Source organism: Medicago sativa, chromosome 1, assembly GCF_051527215.1.
Source record: "Medicago sativa cultivar Bolivia chromosome 1, Bolivia_mono, whole genome shotgun sequence".
NCBI lineage: Eukaryota > Viridiplantae > Streptophyta > Magnoliopsida > Fabales > Fabaceae > Medicago > Medicago sativa.
Genome location: NC_140749.1, coordinates 14,411,360 through 14,428,725, shown reverse-complemented (window position 1 = coordinate 14,428,725; position 17,366 = coordinate 14,411,360). Strand labels below are relative to the sequence as shown.

Genomic DNA, 17,366 nt, shown 5'->3' with positions numbered 1-17,366 from the left:
CACCTATAATTTGAAGAGAAAAAGAAAATGACAAACGTTAAGAATCGTGTAAAAAACACGACAAATATTTTTTCACTAACTAAATATTTGTCATCAATACGAAAAATACAGTGCAAATATTTGTCACTTCAAAATATTAAAAAAAAAAAAATTCTCTTTATAGGCAAGCTTCACTCGGTTGCTTTCTATACATCAAAATAAAATACATAATAATTATGTCATTGATTAATATAAAAAACAACACAATGTTTAACGATACTAACCTCCATCGATCCAAAATTGTTTGCAACAAAAGCACATTTTGATTTGAGTATATGATATTTGACAAAAAGAAAACTGAATATCAATTGATTCATACAATCATCAAAACATCCAATAACAATATTAACATTCTGGGCAAAAAACTACCAGAGCAGAAGACATCAGGTACAGACAAATCACCAGACTACATGGTGGAATATCCAGGTGAAAATCAATCTACAATTCAGTTAAAAGTTAAAACAGTCTAATTTTTTTTATCAAAAGCACCGGTACATGTAATGAAATCCATTAAACTTCATGGTACAAAATTTAAATAGCCCAGTGGTGTTAAAACAAAATCTGCTACATATCCTAAATACTAGTACAAATATTAGGAAGGAAGGTCGATAGATTTCATGGTATAAAGTTTAAGAAAACCTGCAGACAAGCCAGTTGCGTTAAAAGAAAAATCAGTAAACAAGGGGCTGGTGCCTTTCAAATTTCTCCTTTGTAACCTCCAGATCCAAAACAATCCTTCCTATTATTTGCATTTGCCACACTATTATGACGTTCTAATTTTGGACAATCGCGCATACGATGACCAAGCCCGCAACAAAACGCACATCCCTTGACACCACTTATGCCAGTGATTTCTTCATTATCTTCCATTGGATCAATCAGCTCAGCCAAAACAGGGGGAATCCTCTGTTTTGCTTCTTGCAAAAGGTGTTTCAAATCAAGCAATGTTGTCTCAGTTTGGTTCTTGTTTATAAATGTTGTCGCTATACCAGTTTTGCCACATCTTCCGGTACGTCCAATCCTATGGACATAATTTTCAATTTCAGCAGGCATGTCGTAGTTAATGACATGCTGAATATCAGGAAAATCCAAACCTTTGGATGCAATATCAGTTGCAACCAACACATCCTTCTTTCCAGTCTTAAATGACGAAATAGCATACTCTCTATCTTCCTGATCCTTGTCTCCATGAATTGCCACGGCTTCCACTCCTTTCAAGAGAAGATACTCATGAATGTCATCGACATCTGCCTTATTCTCACAAAATATCAAAACAGGAGGTGGGGTTTTCTGTAGGCACTCAAGGAGGTAAACAATTTTTGCCTCTTGTTTGACATACTCTACTTCCTGAATAACATCAAGATTCGCCGCCCCTGCACGTCCCACATTGACAATAATAGGTTTTACCAAAGCACTTCTAGCAAAATTCTGAATTTTGGTTGGCATAGTAGCAGAAAACAAGAGAGTCTGCCTTTGAGCTTTGAAGTGATCAAAAACTTCTCTTATATCATCTTCAAATCCCGGATCTACCAATCGATCAGCCTCATCTAACGTTAAATACCTGCAGTTATCAAGATTCATTTTCTTCTTGGCCAACATATCCTTCAACCTCCCAGGCGTGGCAACAACTATGTGAACCCCCTTCTTGACAATCTCAAGCTGTGATCTCGTATCAATTCCACCAATACAAAGCAAAGGTCTGAGCTCCGGATATCCAGATTCCTTCAAAGGTAACAAGAATTGTTCAATGACTTCATAAGTTTGCCTCGCCAATTCCCTCGATGGACAAATAATCAGACCAAATGGACCTTCACCGGGAACTATAGGCATCGTAATTTCCTCCTGCATTGCCATCATGATCATTGGAAGCACAAAAACCAAAGTTTTGCCAGAACCCGTGAAAGCAATTCCAATCATATCCCTCCCAGATAAAATAACAGGAAGCCCTTGCACCTGAATAGGTGTTGGCTGCACAATCCCCTTGGTTTTCAACATCTTCAAAATAGGATCCGGAAACCTCATATCCTTAAAATTCTTAATCGCGGGTGGAATATCTTCACCATTGACAATTATATGCCACTGTTTTTGAATCAAATCACAATCTTTCTTTGTCATCCTTCTAATATGCAAAGGAGGCTTCCACCCAGTAGGCAATGGTTCGTTATAAGTGATCCCTTTCGCTAATTCACGAACCGACATAAGGGTTTTTTTATCAGACAAATTCTCAATCATCTCTTTCTCCTGTTGAACAATCTGTTCTGTAACACTAATCTCAGGTTGTTCTTTCTTTAACTGTGAGGCCTTAACAAGTAGACTGGGCTTAGTTTCAACCACACTTAGTTTTCTAGAATCATCATCTATTGGAGCAGATAATTTCCCTTTGCGTTGGAGAATCTTCTGAGCTTCCATGGCGCGACGCTTCGCCACAGGAATATACTCCTCATAATCATCTTCTTCCATTTTAGCTACCATTGGATGGAGGAGTTTCTCCCAGTTTCTGGCGGCCGAAGAGCACTACAGCGGTGTTGAGTGCGACAGCTCAAACTTGTTTGTGATTTTGATTTTGATGGAGGTGTTCAGTAAGCAATTTATATTGATCCCAAAATTGGTTAAAAACCTCAAACAATATAAATTGATCCTATCTATCTTAAGATGTTTTTAACAAATATCAAATAACAGCTTTAAAGATCAATCGTATCTTTATCAACTTCCACGTAAGCTTCTTCACACAGTTGTTTGGCCTCCTGTGTCATGGAAGAAAAAAATATCACATACTGCTCATACTCACTTTTTTTAACTATAAAATCAATTCAATAAAACCAGACACATTTAATCTTGAAATCATAACCACAATGCACAAATGTGTAATGCTTGAAGTATGATTCACTTTTACTTAATACTTATAAGCACAATATCAAGCATATATATATATATAACTAGTTCAAATTAAGAACATAAGCACATAGATACGCACTAAATTTCTATGAGAAAATAGATTTTCGCTAGAGAGATCTAATTTAACAGCAAACCAGCGAAAGTAGATACCAATCAAACTCAAAGTATATTAATCATTAAGGTTTGGCTAAGATGAAAAATAGCGAAACTACAGTTTCAGATCAAAATTTATGTCTTAGATTGTGAAATACAAGCCTGCATATGCATCGACTAGATTCATAATCATATTTGCCATCATGTACACTAACCTAAAATTACAATATTTCACTGCAGCCCTCAGTTAAAGTATCGGAACCCATAATGAACATCAAAGCAATTGATTGTAGGATTAAAGTTAAACCATTCAAAATATGACTATTGAGAAAAAATAACTGCTATAATTCATGAAATTTACATAAACTTACAAAGGAAGAAATTAAAGTGTCAAATAAGGCGAATTCTACATTGGTCCACCATCAAAACAAGGTTACTGCAATCTCTTTTCTAAGACTTGTAAATATTTTTGTTTATGTAGAGTTCAATTTCATTTTAGAAGCGCGGGATAGATAAGAAAGGTCTAAAGGACAATAACAGAATAAGCTTTCTTAAACACCATCCCAAACTACCCTCATCAAAATAACGACCCGAAACATAAGTTGGTTATATCTTATGCATGGCAATCTTGGGGATACATATCAGTGACTGGGCTAAAGTGTTACACCCTTCTACAAAAACAAAATAACTAAACAACAACACCAACAACCAAGCCTTATCCCACTAAGTGGGGTCGGCTACATGGATCAAATTATGCCATAATGTTCTATCATAAACCATATTTCGATCAAACTCATTAATATCTAGATCTTTCTTAATAGTTTCTCTTAAAGTTTTTCATGGTCTTCCTCCGCCTCTAGTGATCTGACTATCCTCCATCTGATCTACTCTCCTTACTACAAAATCTACATGACTTATCTCCTACGAAGCACGGACACTCCTCAGATTAGGCGTGTCCCGGTGTCAGACACGTGTCGTGTCCGACACCGACACTTGAAATTACACTGAATCATGTGATTTTTTCATATTATTAGTTGTGTCGGCGTGTCAGTGTCCATGACGTGTCTCGTGTCCGTATCCGCGCTTCATAGCTTATCTCTACATGTGCAAACCATCGAAACCTACTTTCCACCTTGTTTTCTTCTCTCTACATCCTTCTACCAAAACAAATAACTAAACTACCAAAAAACTTGAGTAACAAGAAATAGAAAAACTAACAAAAACAGAACAATAAATAAAAAACAAACTCGAAATTATAGTAATAGAACCTCCTAAAATATCTAATTTATGTATAGAAAACTTACCGAAAACAAAAATCAAAAACTATCTACAAATTCAGATTGCGAAACGAAAAAGAAAGGTTGGGAATGGTTAATTAGTAGTCACATTGATCAATTCATTGAAAACAGTTACAAGTTTGTTTATATGCAATTTTGCGAAGTGATCAATGTGAATACTAATTAACAATTCCCGACCTTTCTTTTTCGAAAAAATAAATACTAGTGAAAATTCAATCATTGAAAACTAGGAAAAAAAATGAATGCAAGTGAAAATTGAATTGAGATTTGTACTAGAACTTACCTGAGGAGAAGGAAGAACGAGTTTTAGGGTTTTGTGGAGATTGCAACGATGAACAATGCTCTCTAAGATTTCTTAGGTTTGAGTAGCGCGAATGTAGAAAAGTGCTTATATAGAGGTTTGAATGGGCTTATTTAAAGCTATCTACTAATAACATAAATTTCGTGATGCAGTTAAAAGGAATTAATTAAAAAACTTATGACCCAAAAAAGTCAACCCAAAAAAGCCAAAAGAGTCTACTACCTCCGTCCCTAATTATAGGGCCCTTTTGAAAAAATAACGGGAATTAAGATAGTGGATATTTGTATTAAATATGTTTGTAATTACTATTGTTTTTACAATTTTATCCTTTAAGAGAGAGGGTTGGTTTATGTTTTCAACATGTTATTTATTGCTGATGGAAGAAAAATATGTATAATAAATAGGGACATGTATGTAAAGAAATAATTAATGTAGTTGGAAATAGCAAAGGGGTCTTATAAAAAGGGACAATTTTTTTTTTTCAAAAGGGTCTTATAATTAGGGACGGAGGTAGTATTGTTTTTATATGTAGTATAGATAAATAACTTATAAAAGGATAACCAATGGCATAATAGCGTTTAATGAAAAAGTGTTGTCATAGGCTTCAATAATTTTTTTATTTGTTAATACTCTATGACGAAGTTTAAAGAAAAGTGATATGATAGTGCTTGATTACACCTAAAAATAAGTAAATAACTATCATTTAGCCAACATCGGCAAATATGTAATCGAATGCCATGTGTTCCCTTGCACGAGGGAAACTACATACTAGTATGTAGTACATACTACCTGCGAAATTAGTCAAGTTGAGGTTTAGCATTACCCTTCAAACTTTTCTTCCTCGTTTCAAGCAATAATCATGTTTTTTCTATTATAAAAACAATTGTAACAATCTCAAACAAGAAAACCATAAATTAGTTGATTGATTACATGCCCAATAGATCTCTTTAAGAAAATAATCTATACTTGTGGTGGTACTAGCTGCAATGGTAGCTTTAAAGTTGAAATTTTTTAAAAGGGAAAAGATTGAAGCTTCCATTTTTGTTTCAGTGGTACAAGAATTATAAATGTAAAGGAGGTAAAACTATAGAAAAAAGAAATCATTAAGGATCCAAACTTGTAAAGAGGGAGGTTTATGGGTACTTTACTTTCTCACTCGTCAATAGAAACTAGGAATCTTTCAAAAAAAAAAAAAAAATAGAAACTAGGAATCAAAACCATAAAACCATTTCCGTTGCAGACAAAAGAGAGAGTGTCATTAAAATGAATATAAAACTATTAAACTGGCTATAGCAGGTCACCATACAAAGGTTCACCATTGGACTATTTTATTAGGGTCCATATTAGGGGCACCCTAGTTTAATCAAGTAAATAACGAGTAGGGAATACGAGTTTAATCAAGCTTCTTTCAACTTTTTTTTCTTCATCTCTTTATCTTTATTTTATGTATTTCTTAATGTAACTAAAAAAAACTCCACAAATAATCGTACCTAATGTTGTGCTGGAGAAGTTAAAGAACCAACAACCGAGGGACAAAGTCCCTCTCAACGTCCATCGTTTGAAACAAGGAAACCACAGTAGACGAGGACATTAGTCGATCATCACCTAAATTCTTGCTCTATCAACAACGTTCAATTAATCAAGTGTATTTTTTTTTTTTTTTTACAAAAGGCAAAGATACCTTTTCTTATTTACTAGAACCATGACCCGTGCTGACGCACAGGTCTTATTTTCATGTAGAAACTCACAATTTCACATAAGCCAATATTATACCATAGTAGAATAAGTCATAATAAATATAACAATTAGTCGTAAAACATAGAGAGTACAAAATTTATGATACATTCCAAGCTATGAATCATAGGAATAGAAGAACTTTAATTTTGTTAAATAATATAAAGTACACAACCTAGGAAAAATTGTCAGTCATAAATAATTAACAATGAAGAAGTTTAATTCCGGTCAATCCTTCCAAGTACACAATTTATGATACATTGCGAAAAACTTCGTGATAAACTACATTAGACGTCACATCAGTGTCTTCACAATCATCATCAGATGTTAATATCTTTAAACCTTCTCTTGAAGTAACCCTTGACAAAACCACGTACAATTGACCATGAGAGAAGATAGGCGATGGCAAATATACGCCAACATGTTTCAAAGATTGACCTTGGCTTTTGTTTATGGTCATTAACAGCTCCCTGATTCAACAACAAAAACGATTAGAAGCATTACAGATAACAACATTAAACAAAAAAATGAAACATGTCAGACAAAATCATCTTAACCTCTTCAACATCATACTCGACTATGTATGTCCTAAACTTCACACAATACTTGTTGACAGCACTTTCAAATGATGAAGCTGGATTTTTGAGCAAAGGACCTGCAATATCATAAAGCTTTAAAAAATAGGAAACGATATTAAAAAACGTCGTAATTGTGAGAAAAAATAACTGTATCACCTGTCAAGCAGTGATAGGACAACAGAGTTTCAATACCACGACCCTCCATTTCCTGAATCTATGATAGAATAATGGAAGGAGAAATGAGGTTGAAGACAATTAAACAATTACGGGATAATATAGACTGATTTTTAATATGCAACCGTGTGTTTTTTTTAAAGAAATTTTCAATGCAACCGTGTGGTTTTTTTTTTGTTTAAAGAAATTTTCAACCGTGTGGTTTTAATGCTAGTTACTATATAATTGACTGTGTATTATTTTATTTCCAATGTACCTAATTCACGGGTCTTATTTTCCAACCGTGTTTTTTTTTAATGGGTGTGTTATTCTATTTTCAATGTACCTAATACAAATTATATATTTGGGATGGAAGTTAATATTCAATCGTGTGTTATTCTATTTCAAAAAATAAAATAATATGCAATCGTGTGTTATTAATGGCAGTTAATATAAAATTGATTGAAAAATATTCTACAATCACACCAAAAAGATATTCAACGTGCAAAATATATGGAGAACCTTAAATATGATGTCATCCCAATTTGACTTGAACCATATTATTTTAATTTGCAACCGTGTTTTTTTTTCGAAGAATAATGGCAGTTAATATATAATCGATTGAAAAATATTCTACAATCATACCATAGAGACATCCAACGTCCAAAATATATGGAGTACTTAAAATATGATGTCATCCCATTTTGACTTGAAATAGAATAAATTCAAATGGGCTGATTAGGAAATGCTCTCAAATTTGAAATGAATAGCCTTAAATTATTTAATGAATTTCCTGAAATGAAATGAATTGCCAAACAGCCTGAAATGAAATGAATTTATGGCGTGTTAAAAGGGTTAGGAGGTCAAACCTGGAATTAAATGCATTAGAATGGGAGGGAAATTGCTAGGTTAGATTTATGGTTAGGGTTAGCTTGACCAGACAAGCTTTAGTAAGTAAGATTCAAAATAAAAAAAGAGAAGTTACAAATATTAGGGGACTAGGTCAAAACTCAAAGTAAACAACCAAAGGAATAAATAACATTTGCCTCTTTAAAAAATTTACAAGGAAAACCCAATACGATAAAATATTGGTGAAAGAAAAAAAGTGGTGAGCAAATAAAAATTCAAAACCAAGAAGAAAAAATATCAGCACAAACGATAATCAGGAAACCATAACATATTTCGGTTATATATACAAATTTAAAATACAAGAAGGGGTAGAATCTCACCAAGCAAAACCACTATTTTGATGTCCAACGGAGGCAGTCTTGTTTGGGAAACGATTGTCTTCTCTAAAGATTTAGGAAACAATGAAGAACATATTCTTAGTTAACACAATTCCATGATCTTAATCTCCAAGAAACAAGACCATGATTCTTGAAAGCGAGTTACAAATTGAGAATCTGAGACTATGTATACAAAGCAGTAGATATGTTTGAGTTGTGAGCAAAACAACCCACAACAACAACATTGCTATCTATGAAAATACCACCATAAGACAACCTTTTGTTATGTCATCTATGTTCCATTTGATATAAGAAACAATAAGAAAGTGACATTTTCTGAGGAGCATTTGTGAGCAGATATTAAAACAAAAATTTCCTTAAGAATCACAAATTCATGCATATCTAAAAATGAGTTCTCTGTAGAGTGGCTTTCCACTAGAGAATTATTAAAGATTACCATATAAGACGCTGATTTTCAAAAAATAAATTAATCCTAGGAGAAGAGGTTTAGTAATACATGGTTCTATCGCAAGATAAGTAAAATCCAACAAAAAATTGTTCTACATAAAAATCAAACTTAAATTCTTATGATCTATTCATCTAAAAATGATTTCATTAACCACTTGAGATAAATGACTCATTTACATTATAGTATTTGCACATACCACAACAACCATAAGTTATTTTTTATTTTTTTTAGGATTAACGTTAAGTTGATAATGTCATATAAAATTAATTGAATAATACCACGAATTCCTTATCCTTAAAAAAATGTTATGATTTTTTTTAAAGGTTAAAATAGAATATATTATCGAAACGAAAAAATCATCCAACACAAAACGCACTTAAGGAAACTTAAAAGTTACAATGTTTCAAGGTTAGCACGAATCAGAACAACAACCAACAAAAAGAAGAGAAAAACCAAGTTACAACATTTAAACAAAGAGTAGGATTAAGCCTTCAATAAAAAAGTTGATTCAAACGGGAGACGAGCTTAAGTTTTTTAATTTGTTTTGCTAATAGTAATATTTTACAATTTCAAAAAAAAATAAAAACAATATATAAATTTAGACCGATACAGTACTACAATTTTCATAATTAATAAGAGTAAACCATTAATTTGGTTCATATCTTTGTAAGTTACACTTAAATTAGTCATCGACTCCATTAATATTTTAAAACAATCTTGTCTTTGTCAAAAGTTTCTCAATTAGATCATTGTCTCTGTGTTTTTGTCACATGAATAAGGACTTAATTGAGAAATTTTTGACAAAGACACAAACTATTTTGAAATGTCAAGAGTATCTCAATTAGATCATTTTCTCTTTGTTTTTGTCACACAACGAGAGACTAAAAAGTTTTAAACTTTTGACAATAACAAGAACTATTTTGAAATATTAATAGAATTAGAGGTTAATTTGAGAATGACTTACAAAAACAATGATCAATTTAATGATTTACTCTAATTAATCACGAGTAGTATTTACCAAAAAAAAAAAAAACAATTGTTCAAAATCTAACTAAATAAAAAGGAGAGACATCCTAAATTTTGTACACGTGAGATATCAAACAAACAAAGAGCTAAGACATTATCCATTCCCACAAAATGAAATCAAATCACATAATGCCACGTTGGATTAACGTATCTATGGCCATCTAATATCAACATTCTGAAGCCACAAATTTCTTATATGGTTACCATTAGATTCTGCTTACTTCTTACATCATAATATCATACCATAAGCTTCAAAATCTGTGTGTGACAAATAAACTGAAAGAGAGATTCATAACTAAATTTTATTTTTCATTTGCTCTCATAGTTTGAACAAATGGCAACTTCTATGATGACAACTTTGCCTCAATTCACTGGTCTTAGACCACAACTCAAACCTTCTCCTATCCAGGGTTTGGTAATTAACCACTCTTTTCATGTCATCATTTTGTTATTTATAGTAAATGTTACATATGTTTATTTTATTCTATATACTTACTTCTTGGTCCATACAATTTACAAAAATGAATGTTTTTAGTCCTTATGAATTATAAAACTTAAACTTTATAATAGATCCTTCATACTGTATATATTTAAATTTTGGTAGAAAGTGATATTGTGATTAATGTGTATATGTTTTTTATGTGAAGGTTGCTACCCAACCTATGACAAGGCGCAAGGGCAAGGGTGCTTTGGGAGTTCGTTGTGACTTCATTGGTTCATCCACTAATGTGGTATGATTTCAAGAATTATATCCAATTCCAATGTTTTTATTCATAGTGCGTGTCTGGATTGACGATGAATTTGACGAATGTACTATCATGATTTTGACAAAAGTTACACTTAATTCTTTCTTTTAGCTAAATCAATGTGTCACCGTAATTTTGCGATGCTCGTTATTCCAATCATGATATGTATAGTTTTTTAGTCCAATTATTGCGAAACTTGCAAAACCACTTGTTAGAATTTGTAACTTCTATGATTGACTTTGACATGTTGGACAGATTATGGTGGCATCTACAACCCTAATGTTGTTTGCTGGAAGATTTGGATTGGCTCCATCAGCAAACAGGAAAGCAACAGCAGGACTAAAGCTGGAGACAAGGGACTCAGGCTTGCAGACTGGTGACCCAGCTGGGTTCACCCTTGCTGATACTTTGGCTTGTGGAACTGTTGGACACATCATTGGTGTTGGTGTTGTTCTTGGTCTTAAGAACATTGGTGCATTGTAAAAAGGAAACTATGTTGTGAACTTGTGTTGTATCTGTAATAAGTTTTAATGTCATTTTATTTTTGCATCTTTGAGACTTAACCTTTATTCTTTCTTAACTGTAATATTTGGTTGCTCACTTTGCTACTTAGACACGCACAAACCTAGAGACCCAGTGATACAATCGAGTCATCCAATTCAATGTGATTCAATCATATATTTCCATAAATGACTCAATAGTTCGACCAGTAACTCAATACCCTCACTAGAACGATCACCAATTGGTTGTTAAAACACTATTATCGTACTTAAAACATTCCTGGTTTGGTGGTTCTAAATTGCTACCTACCAAGTAATTACTTGAGGATTCTGAGTAAGATTTAATAGCAAAGAGACTCAACTTAGTCACCGGAAAAAATGTAGACAAATTTAATATCTAAAAAATGGAAAAGTATTTGATTAACACTCAAAAAGATGAGCTAACTGTAAAACTAATCAACTTTTTAATTTTGAAATAATTTTTAGATATATATCTCAGAGGGAAACAAATGATAATCAAGGAATTGAAAGGGAAGAAAAACAAATGGTAACATTTGATTTTCTTCGCCAAGAGATGATGAGGAACTTTAACTTTCAGCAACTGCATAGTGCATAATGTGTCATATAGTTCAGTGATGAGTTTAACTGTACATGAACATTGTTGCATGTGCAGATTAAGAAAGGATTGCCTCCTAAGTCTATAGTTCAGGGATCAGTTTAATTGTACATAAACATTGTTGCATGTGCCGATTAAAAAAGGACTGCCTTCTAAGTCCTAATCCTAGATATAAGAGATTCCAATTTTACAGTTTTCGCATTAACTCCAAACATGATTCGTCAAGCCAAGGCTGAAATGATCCCATGTGGCACACATTCTGCAAAAGTGGACAGACAAAAGTACATCAAGATAACTTCCATTGCAAGCAATTCACAACAGTTTGCAAAAGATGCTTATGTTGAATCCATGAGAAGTTTACGCAACGTTACAGAAATAATCATAACTAAAAACTACTAAATAGACAATTCTAATTAGTTAATGAGACACAGCCAGAAAGTCTATATCCAACTGCCTCATACAAATTTCTATTTTCAATTTTGTGTATTAACTAAAGAAAATATGGTAGATTATATACTGTGCATTATAGAAACATCAATTTCGCAAAAATCAATGTTTTAATTAAATATTTATAGGTATATGTTCTTCGGTTGGATCATACACCAAAAAAATAGCATAGGGGATTCATTGTCTTAGATGAACGATCATACACCAAAAAAATAATCTACCTACAGAGATAGACCGTAGCTTGATTTAAGAGCTAGCTTACCTAAGGATAAAAAACATTCACAACCAGAAAGGGCTCCAAGTTTGTTCAATCTTATGTAATTCACGCACGTAGATTGCCTACATCACAGTTTATAAAACTATTGCATCAAAGGGAAAACCCAGTGCTTTAAATCTCTTGCCATCACAGGGTTCAAATCCAAGGAATGGTCAAACATTGTTTGCGCAAGAGACTGATTTTATGACTGAACCTGATACCTCCTAGTCATACTCAAAAAACAAGAACTCTAATGTGTAAGGCCCCCTTTCCTATCAAATCATTGCTTCAACAGGCAAACTATTCTTCATACACACATTAAGGATCTAATACTAGAAATTATGTGAACATGAATCTATTGACTTACTTTCATATAGAAAAAAAATCCACGCAGGAGAAACAAAATCCTACGCTTATTCTTGGACTCCTCAGCAATAGCTTTGGATAGATCTGCACAATTATGAAACAACTATTTATTAGATGCCTGAAATCAGATTGAGCATAGAAAGAGCTGAGTGATAATAAGAATAGAAGTTGAAAATCCAATAGAAGCTACCAAAAAACTTGCACAAACCAACCACAAATTAGAATATATAGACAGAAACTATGTTCTTTCAGCAAAATCTAACCAATTCACAGAATGTGACCATACTGAAAAGGTACCATATATTAAGCTCAATAATAAATTAACTCATAAGTTCATGAGTAAATAACATTTATTCATGAGGCTCTTCATTACTCTGATGCATTGTTTTGGAAATAACAATCACGACTCAACCCCCCCAACATTAAAAATTTTCGCAGACAATCCTGTTTATAATAATTTTAACAAACACAAACAACCATCACAATAAGAAGAAAATACAAATCAATAGGAGATAGTTTAATGTTTTATGACAAGAAAGATGAAGTGTATAAACTCTTAATATCAAATCATATAATTCAACTATGTTTTGGTTAGTCCACCCAACACATCAAGTGAGGATTGAATTGAGACCATTGAATTATGACTGCATATTTAGGATTAAACTCTATATTACCATTTTTACATACGAAATAAGAAAACCCGAGAGGTCATAACAGTTGAGAAAATATGGACCTACCAGGGTACATTACATGATACGGTGTAGTGACACCTTCAGTGTGATATTTTTCAACCACCCTCCGCCGTGTTTCAAAATGGCGTTCCTGTTGCTTTTTCTCACATAGTTCGAGCAGAAGGGACTCATACTCTTGTTGGTCATAAGGCCTGTCAAGATGTTCCAAAAGTCTTCTCCTAAATTGAGAATCATCATAAGCAGCTATTTGCGCTTCGCCTTTGGGGTTCAATTCTTCAAAACACTAAGCACACAAAGCATAGATGTGTCATGAAATGTTAAAAATTAACTGTTTGAAATTGTTTCTTTAAAAAAATTATTATTTTTGAATAATGTGCATGTTTGTAGACCATTAGCAAAATACGACTAATACAGGTACACTGCAAAGTTGAAGACACTTACAGATGAATCATATCTTTTTGAAGGAACGAAGGGGGTATCTTCACAAACTTGATAAGGTTCCAAAATAGTTACATCTGGATCGGAGCAATTACCCCCATCCTCCACCGTGGGTGTGTTTGTGGTATTCTTACAACTCATATACTCCTTATCACCATCAACAATCGTCACAGAATCAAGGATTAGTTCATTATTTTTTTCAAATGCCGGATCAGAAACTAGTGAATTTTGCTTAAAACTTGAACTTTGTCCTAGTGACTCACTACCCAGATTAACCAATCTGTGATCATCTTCATCTACACCAACATCATCGCTAATATAACCAGGAGGATCATATGTAGGATCAAGGAATAGTTCATTGCTTTTTTCAAATGCGGGTTCAGAAAATAGTGAATTTTGCTTAACACTTGGATTTTGTCCTAGTGACTCGCTACCGAGATTGACCAATCTGTGATCATCATCTACACCAACATCATCGCTAATATAACCAGGAGGATCATATGTAGGCAAAAGTGGTTGGTAATCTGCATCCACCTCATCATTGTCATTGCTATTGCCAACATCAATATTTGAACCACCACTATGATTACTAGCACTGTCAATTTCAACACCAGGATCATATGTAGCCAAAAAGGTACTGTAATCCGAGTCCATCTTATCACTGTCATTTTCAACACCAGGATCATACGTAACCAAAAAGGTACCGTAATCTGAATCCGCCTTATCACTGTCAATTTCAACACTAGGATCATATGTAGCCAAAAAGGTAGCGAAATCTGGATCAAACTTATCACTGTCATTTTCAATACCAGGATTATAAGTAGTTAAAAAAGATCCATAATCTTCATCATCATCATCATCATCATCATCACCAGTATTTTCAGCCAAAATTATTTGGCAATCTTCACTTACATCATCATCATCTATCGTACAATCATTTTGATCTATTAAGACATTTGTATTTCCACAAATCATCGCAGTTGTCCTTGAAGCACTAACAGTACGACTGTGTTTCAAAATATCATTCCTGGCCTCCCGTCTTCTTAATAGCCTTTCTAACCTTTTTGTTTTATCATCAGTATGAGAGTCATCTGGGTTAAACATGATTAAAGCACGCCCCATTTTTCCTTTAATGGGAACAATATCCTCCTTTAAAAGGGAAAAAAAGAACTCGCTGCAAACATAATAAAAAGACAAAAACAATCAATTTTATTGATACAACTGATATTCTATATCTTACGGAATATATTTATCTACAAATTTTAAGCACTCTTGACAGTATTCATACATATACAATCCTACAAGGTATTTTCGAAACATATCTGAATCATGAAAATTATGTTGAGGAACAAAAGTGCATTAATTTCTACAACCTGTGGAAAAACATTGGATGAAAAACTACCAAACATTAAACTGAAAGCCAGAGTTATCTATAAGAAATGTCTTTAATCGGTTTATGAGGGATTGTTGTCATGTGTAGTTATCAAAATTTGTTGCTATGCTACCTAAGATTAACCATAATGGAAGTAGTTCAAACAAATAACGCAAACGGAAAACAAAAGTTGCATGGTCGGACATTTCGCACAAACTAGCTTTGACAAGGATTCAAATCTGAAATTCTCCTAAAGCTCTACATAAATTCCATTATAAAGTAATGTTTGGATAAACAACTTAATTAAACATTATAGCAAAAATACCCATCTGTCATATAAGCGCTAATGTATAAACTATTTCCATACCAAACCATAAAATGAGCTTAAGCTTAAAACAGCTTATGAACATGTCATAATAAGTTGTTTCATATAAGCTCTCGCAAACAGTCTCAAGACTAACTACTTAGTTACGACGTTAGTGGTTCCATAAAAAGCCCTAAATTGTGGGTGTACCTCCCCCATATGTAAAATTTTTAATTAAAAAAAAAAAAATTGACAAAGATCACCTATTTTGTTCAATGCAATAGTTATAGTGTCATTGTAATAACAAGAAAACGCAGACAAAATCAACAAGACAAGATTGAGTTCAATGTCACAAGAAACAATAGAGAAACAAAAAAACCAAAGGAGTGAGAAAGTGAAAAAGGGAAGAGTAACGTAGTTACTTACTTACCAACAAGTAAGTAGTTTATGTGTGTTGGTTGAGTTCACATCACAGAGAGGGAATTGGGGTTTGGGATCCGGAAGTGTTTGGTTCTGTTTCTTCTTTTAATGGAAAAGTAAGTTGATGAAGAAATAGTGCCGTTTACAGTAAATTTATAATTTTTAAATTACCCAATCCATCCGAATATAAATTTTTTAAGGTTAAATTACATCATATCTCCTTTTAAGTTTCTGGTTTATAATAGATTAATCTTATGTTGGTCACATACAAGTGCTTTAAGTTTGAGGTTTATAGTAGATTGGTCTTTAAGTTATTTTGGTCACATACAAATCCTTGAAGTTTATAAACGTTTTCAATTTAGTCTTTCTGCCACATCATCATTTTGGTTAATAGAAGGATTAAATTGAGAATTTTTACAAACTTAAAAGAGTTATATGTGACCAAAATAATTTAAAGTACCAATTTATTACAAACTTCAAACTTACTTATGTGTGACCAACATAATTTAAAGGATTAATCTGTTACAAACCACAAACTTAACGGACCTCTGGTGTAACGGGTCAACTAAGACTCTTTAATAAAAGTAATTTATTAATGATTTCAGTGATAATACACTAAGAAGAACTCAAACATAGAGTTCTTAAATAGGTTTTATCATGTGAATATGAGAGTTAAGATCTCTCCATTTATGTTCCTCTTCATTTCTTTCATTTGGTGAGATAAAGACACAATTTTTTTAGAAAAAAGTATAAAATAATCATTGATGGTTGGACCCAAATTTTGGAGAGATCTTAACTCTGGATTAGTCTGTCATTTATGTGGGCATTTAAATAAATTTAAAAAGAAATTAAAGATAGCAAGAATAACATAAATTTGAAAGGTGAGACCAACTTATACATATCTTATTTCTTCTTTTCATTGTGGTACCCGTTAATCGTTGAGGAGATATAAATAGTCTTTATATAATTGTCGGTGACTAATGGGTACCCATTTTTTCTCCCTCCAATGGGGTCTTTAACAGGTTGAGATCATTGTTAAGTAAAGGACTTCCCATGGGAGATGTTCTAATCATCTATCAATAATTTTGAGACACTTTTTTTTTCTTCCCATTTAGTACCCCATCTTCTTTTCTCCACTATGGGAATACATGTTCGACACCGATGCTTAGAGTTAGGACACTCGTTGTGGATGGTCTAAGTTGTTCCAATTATCAAACCCTGTGCACAATTCATGCCAAAAGATTGGTCAATATTGCTTCAACACATTTTCTACGAAGGGAATTGTAGTGTATATGTATTAAGGAAGATAGAGCTAACGATAAATAAAAATAAATAAAAGATGAGTTGATACTCTTGGTGTAGACCTACATACAACGAATTTATAAATGGATATTTTT

The 17,366-nt window shown here is 32.8% G+C and overlaps 2 protein-coding genes, 1 long non-coding RNA gene and 1 pseudogene across 5 annotated transcripts; 1 reads left to right on the top strand and 3 right to left on the bottom strand.

Moving 5' to 3' along the window:
- Nucleotides 1–460: 460 nt before the first annotated feature.
- LOC146952938 (DEAD-box ATP-dependent RNA helicase 35 pseudogene) lies at nucleotides 461–4,751 on the bottom strand (annotated as a pseudogene). The gene is made up of 2 exons (XR_015007959.1): nucleotides 4,609–4,751; nucleotides 461–2,783 (listed from the first exon to the last, which is right to left on the bottom strand). The product of XR_015007959.1 is annotated as a DEAD-box ATP-dependent RNA helicase 35 pseudogene (transcript).
- Nucleotides 4,752–6,440: 1,689 nt separating this feature from the next.
- LOC146952937 (uncharacterized) lies at nucleotides 6,441–8,996 on the bottom strand. The gene is made up of 4 exons (XR_015026294.1): nucleotides 8,321–8,996; nucleotides 7,095–7,152; nucleotides 6,918–7,015; nucleotides 6,441–6,830 (listed from the first exon to the last, which is right to left on the bottom strand). It is a non-coding gene; the product is annotated as an uncharacterized LOC146952937 (long non-coding RNA).
- Nucleotides 8,997–10,038: 1,042 nt separating this feature from the next.
- LOC146952936 (photosystem I reaction center subunit psaK, chloroplastic) lies at nucleotides 10,039–11,107 on the top strand. Its single transcript, XM_085707148.1, has 3 exons — nucleotides 10,039–10,227; nucleotides 10,460–10,543; nucleotides 10,814–11,107. Exons 1-3 carry the CDS (start codon nucleotides 10,147–10,149, stop codon nucleotides 11,039–11,041), a joined length of 393 nt encoding a protein of 130 aa, XP_085563274.1. The 5' UTR covers nucleotides 10,039–10,146; the 3' UTR covers nucleotides 11,042–11,107.
- A 543-nt stretch (nucleotides 11,108–11,650) lies between these two features.
- LOC146952935 (uncharacterized) lies at nucleotides 11,651–16,153 on the bottom strand. 2 transcript variants are annotated; one of them, XM_085707140.1, is made up of 5 exons: nucleotides 15,980–16,153; nucleotides 13,877–15,047; nucleotides 13,481–13,718; nucleotides 12,745–12,827; nucleotides 11,651–11,933 (listed from the first exon to the last, which is right to left on the bottom strand). In XM_085707140.1, exons 2-5 carry the CDS (start codon nucleotides 14,993–14,995, stop codon nucleotides 11,862–11,864), a joined length of 1,512 nt encoding a protein of 503 aa, XP_085563266.1. In that variant the 5' UTR covers nucleotides 14,996–15,047; nucleotides 15,980–16,153; the 3' UTR covers nucleotides 11,651–11,861. The 2 variants fall into 2 exon arrangements, with proteins under 2 accessions (XP_085563266.1, XP_085563271.1); XM_085707145.1 differs by having other exon boundaries at nucleotides 15,976–16,095.
- Nucleotides 16,154–17,366: the final 1,213 nt, after the last annotated feature.

Coding starts and splice junctions, on each gene's coding strand:
- LOC146952936 (XM_085707148.1), top strand. CDS start 10,147: ATGGCAACTTCTATGATGACAACTTTGCCTCAATTCACTGGTCTTAGA. Junction 10,228..10,459: donor CTTCTCCTATCCAGGGTTTG/GTAATTAACCAC, acceptor TTTTATGTGAAG/GTTGCTACCCAACCTATGAC. Junction 10,544..10,813: donor TTGGTTCATCCACTAATGTG/GTATGATTTCAA, acceptor CATGTTGGACAG/ATTATGGTGGCATCTACAAC.
- LOC146952935 (XM_085707140.1), bottom strand. CDS start 14,995: ATGGGGCGTGCTTTAATCATGTTTAACCCAGATGACTCTCATACTGAT. Junction 12,828..13,480: donor GTATCATGTAATGTACCCTG/GTAGGTCCATAT, acceptor ATAATTGTGCAG/ATCTATCCAAAGCTATTGCT. Junction 11,934..12,744: donor GATTTTTTTTCTATATGAAA/GTAAGTCAATAG, acceptor CCACTTTTGCAG/AATGTGTGCCACATGGGATC.